General features: G+C 41.6%; 1 protein-coding gene across 1 annotated transcript; it reads right to left on the reverse strand.

Moving 5' to 3' along the window:
* Nucleotides 1–227: 227 nt before the first annotated feature.
* On the reverse strand, nt 228–1,454 carry LOC141691656 (uncharacterized). Its single transcript, XM_074496422.1, has one exon. The coding sequence runs from the start codon at nt 1,452–1,454 to the stop codon at nt 228–230; it is 1,227 nt and encodes a 408-aa protein (XP_074352523.1).
* Nucleotides 1,455–4,714: the final 3,260 nt, after the last annotated feature.

Here is a 4,714-nt window from a genome sequence, read left to right on the forward strand (position 1 = left end):
TTGAGCTATACAGCTGGCAGGGTTTACACTCTTTCGTGTACTTTTCACAGTCCTGGTGCATGGTGGGACAAAAAATGCCATGTCTTATAATCTTTAAGGCCGTGTTCTTTCCTGCAAGGTGGTCTCCACATATGCCCGAATGTATTTCTTCCATTACAATTTGTGACTCCTTGTTGTTAATACATCTAAGCAATGGTTCAACTAAAGCCCGTCTGAATAACTTATTGTCAATGAGACAGTATTATTTGGCTTTCATTTCTATTTTCCTCAACTGTTGATTGCCACTTTTCTGCGAGATTGCCTTGGATGAACTTGATTATTGGAATTCTCCAGTCTTCTTCATTTAATATGCAGTTGACTTCGTGGACTTCGATTGACTGGCGTGACAACTCTGTGAAATATGTGGGGTCCGCGACCTGGTGGATATTTGAAGTAGCCATCTTAGAGAGGGTGTATGCCCACTGGTTTGTTGACCTATCAATATTATTGATGGTCCATGAGGTGAACCTTTGTAGGAATCTAAGAGTGATTTGCATGTATGTGGACATTCTGTCATTAATTGCTTTGAACTCCCCACAGACTTGTTTGACTACCAGTTGTGAATCACTGAATATGTCGATTACACCTGCTTCTTGCTTATGGGCTAGTTTTGGACCAACTATTAAACCTTCGTATTTAGCTTCGTTGTTGGTGGCAGGGAATTTGAACTTCACAGCCTGCTTGACCACAAAGCCTTCAGGGATAGTGAGGACCATTCCTGCACCCCCTGCTTGTGAGGTGGATGACCCATCTGTGAAGAGTATCCATACTTTGCTTTCAGATGTGGGGAGTACTTCTCCTGGTTCAAGATTTAAGAAAGTACACTCCGTGATGAAGTCAGCTAAGGCTTGAGACCTCATAGATGTTTTTGGTTGAAATTTGAGATTGAACTGACTTAGCTCAACCGTCCATGATGCTAATCTGCCTGACATATCTGGCTTATGCAGAATTCTTTGTAATGGTTGATTTGTCATGACTATTATCATCCGTCCTTGGAAGTACTGCCTTAATTTCCTGCTTGCAATTTTAAATACATACGCGAGCTTCTCAATGTTTGAATAGCGAGTTTCTGCATCTTTTAGTATGTGGCTTGCGTAATATACAGGTTTCTGGTCAGAATTTTCCTCCTTGATGAGTACTGCTGCTACTGTTGAATCGGCCACAGATATATATAGTTTCAAGGGTTCGCATGATTTTGGTTTTACCATTATGGGTGGTGAGGTGAGGAATTGCTTTATTTGTTGTAGGCTTTCCTCGCATTCTTTCGTCCATTTGACGGGGTTGCTTTTTGATGCTTGCTTAATTGCTTCATACATTGGGAGGCATTTCTTTGATGACTGAGGTATGAAACGTCTTAGAGCTGCGATGGAGCCTGCGAGGACTTGGAGTGCCTTGATGCATTTTGGAGCCGCCATATTTTAAATGGCTGATATTTGGTTGGGATCAGCTTCAATACCTCTTTGGGTTAGAAGATACCCTAGGAATCGACCTTCACTGAGAGTGAAGGAGCATTTTGTTGGATTCAACCTCATGCTGTGATTTCTCACCCTTTCAAATATTTCTCTTAAATCATTCACATGTACTGATGTCGTGGGTGACATGGTCACAATGTCATCCATATAGACTTGGACGTTTCTTCCGATCTGGGGTTTGAGAATTATGTCCATTATACTCTGAAAGGTGGCCCCTGCGTTTAGAAGCCCGAAAGGGACTACTTTATAAGCGAAGACGCCCTTGTGGGTGATAAATGCAGTGTCATCCTGATCCTCTTCTGCCAATTTTATTTGATTATATTCGGAGAAAGCGTCCATAAATGATAACATTTCATTGCCTGCTGTTGCATCGATAAGTTGATCAATATTAGGTAGCGGATAGAAGTCTTTTGGGCAAGCTTTGTTAAGGTCGGAATAGTCAATGCACATGCGCCACTTGCCATTACTCTTTTTGACTAAGAGAGTGTTCGCTATCCACCTGGGGAACTGTACGTGCTTGATGAACCCTGCCTCGAGTAACCTGTCTACTTATTTTTCAATTACTTCTTGCTTTTCTTTTGAGAAAATTCTCCTTTTCTGTTTTACCGCTTTAACTCCTGTCTTCAAGTTTAGACGATGTAGAGCTATACTTGTTGGGATCCCTGGCATTTCTTTTGGAGCCCATGCGAAGATGTCTTTGAACTGTTTGAAGAGATGTATAAGAGTTGTTCGAAGTTCATGTGAATTTTTTTTGCCTATTTTTATTGTTATGTCTGGCTCTGCATCATCAAATGGTATCTCTTCTACTGGTTCAATGGCTTCATAAGTGGGGGGCTTTGGGGACTCGATGATGTCTTTGGAGTCTACTTCGACGACCTGATTGACTGAAGTCTCTTTTTGGGGGATTTTCTTTTGAATTGTCGAGCTTATGTAGCATTGTCTTGATGCTTTTTGATCTCCACTCATCTCGCCGACCCCAGAGTCTATGATGAATTTCATCTTTAGACGGGGGACTGAAATTCTTGTTTTCAATGGCCCTAAAGTAGTTCTGCCAATGATCGCATTATAGCTGGAAATTGCATTTAAGATGTGGAATTTAACCATCTGCCATGTTTGGCAAGGGGGAGATCTGAAGAGTACAGGCAGGTCAATCATGCCAACCACCTTTACTTCATTTCCTGTAAACCCATATAAGGGTGCATCACGGGCATCCTTTAACTTCCTATCGCCGATATCCATTCTTTTGAAGGCACTGTAATAGAGAATGTATACATAACTGCCATGGTCGATAAGGATCTTTTGCACTGTATTAGTTCCTATTTTGGTGGTAATCACCAGTGCATCCTGGTGATCCTCTATTACTCTATCCCCGTAATCTTCATCTGAAAAAAAGATGATGGGGGAAGGATTTCGCTTTGGTTTTTTGGATTCAACTCTGAATACCTCTCATGCATATGATTTTCTTGACCTGTTAGAATTTCCTCCCGCCGAGTGACCTCCTGATATAAAGTCAATAACTCTGTCCTAGTCATATTGCTGATGATGTGATGAGTCTTCTTTAACTGCAAAGTGTGCGAGCTCTCCGCTTTGGACCTTGTCTTCTATCAAATTTTTCAGTTGGTAGCATCTTTCTGTTGTATGCCCTGCGTCTTCATGATAGTCACAGAATTTGTTGCTCGGAGGTCTGTTTGGGTTCATTGGTCGTGGTGGTCTGTACCCTGGGGAAGCTTTGAGAATAGCTAAGATTTGAGTTTTATAAATGATAAGCTTTGTGAAGTCTCGCTCTTCGCGAGGCCTGGGAGGCCATGACCTTTGCTTTACTGGTGATATCCGTGTTGTTGAAAGGTCCTCTGAGCTTTTTACAGGTTCTTCTTCCAGCTTATTCGCGGCCTGTGACGCCCTAAATGGTTCTTTCTCATTCTTATGGCCTCCTTTGCAATAATCCCACTGTGATGACCGTTCGGTCGACCTACTGCTCCTTCGGCCTGGGGACCTTGTTGCTTGTATGCTTCCTACCTCTTCTTGGAGCATTAACCTATGTTCAAATATGTCGATAGCTGTTTGGAGAGTGACGGGGCTTTTTTCGAAAAATTCTTCGAGAAGTAGGTTATGTCTACTCCTGTCAACTCCTGTTGTGAGATATGTTAGGGCAAGATTTTCTATCAAATCAGGAATTTGAATAGTTTCAGCCTGAAACCGATTGATATATTCTCTGAGTCTTTCCTTTGACCTTTGGCGGATGTTTACAAGTGATCCTGTCATTTTTCGCCCTTTCTTGTTTGTAGAAAACCTGGATTTAAACTTATTTTTCAAAGTGGTCCATGATTTTATTGACCTTGGTGGTAGATTATTGTACCACATAAGAGCTTGCCCTATCAAACATGTTGAAAAATACTGACATTTAGCTATATCAAAATGTCCACGGAAGGCCATTCATCCATCAAAGAGGTGGATGAAGTCCGTGGGATCCGTGGATCCCTCGAACTGCTCTATTGGTGGGACTTTAAGATCTCTATTTATTCTAGCCCTTTCAATTCTTTGATATAGACGACTTTCTGAAGAAGTTTCCATTTCATTTGAGTGTGTCCTTATGAAATATCGAACTAAAATCACATCATCCTCGGTAAGGTTTGTTACACCTCTACCTTCTATATTGTCATCATCATCTGCAATGTCATCTTCTTCGTATCTTCATCTACGCCTCCGTGATATTAATGCCCTGTGGAGTCCTCCGTCCTCGTGTATTCACTTCCTATAGAAGATCTCTATGATGGTTCATAATCTTTAGTTTGGTAATCGGAGGAAACATGTCCTTCGGAGACCTCCACGAGCTCTCTTTGGAGGCAAGCTATCTCTCGTTTTTACCTTACCTTCTCGAGTAAAATTCTTCGTTCAGCATCTAGACGTCGTAACTCATCGTTGGTCTCCATCTCCACGACATCCAGTTTGAGTTTAGCAGTGTCCTTGTCTTTTTGACGTTTTATTTTTTCCAAATGGAGACGTGCATCGCTGGTGAGGACCTGTTTACCTTGCGGAGTAAGGACTCGAGTTCGCTTATCTTCATATTTGTGCATCTCGAGTTGCAAAGGATCGTCGTTGTTTGTTCCATCTACTTCTAGGAATAAACTCTTTAGATTTAACAGAGCTTTATTCTTCTCCATTTGCTTGATTGTAGCTATCTCTCTAGTGTTTTGGTTTTTGCT

This window comes from Apium graveolens, chromosome 2, assembly GCF_009905375.1.
Source record: "Apium graveolens cultivar Ventura chromosome 2, ASM990537v1, whole genome shotgun sequence".
Classification (NCBI taxonomy): domain Eukaryota; kingdom Viridiplantae; phylum Streptophyta; class Magnoliopsida; order Apiales; family Apiaceae; genus Apium; species Apium graveolens.

Bases quoted from the DNA above. Each gene is read 5' to 3' on its own strand.
- LOC141691656 (XM_074496422.1), bottom strand. From the start codon at position 1,454: ATGGCGGCTCCAAAATGCATCAAGGCACTCCAAGTCCTCGCAGGCTCC.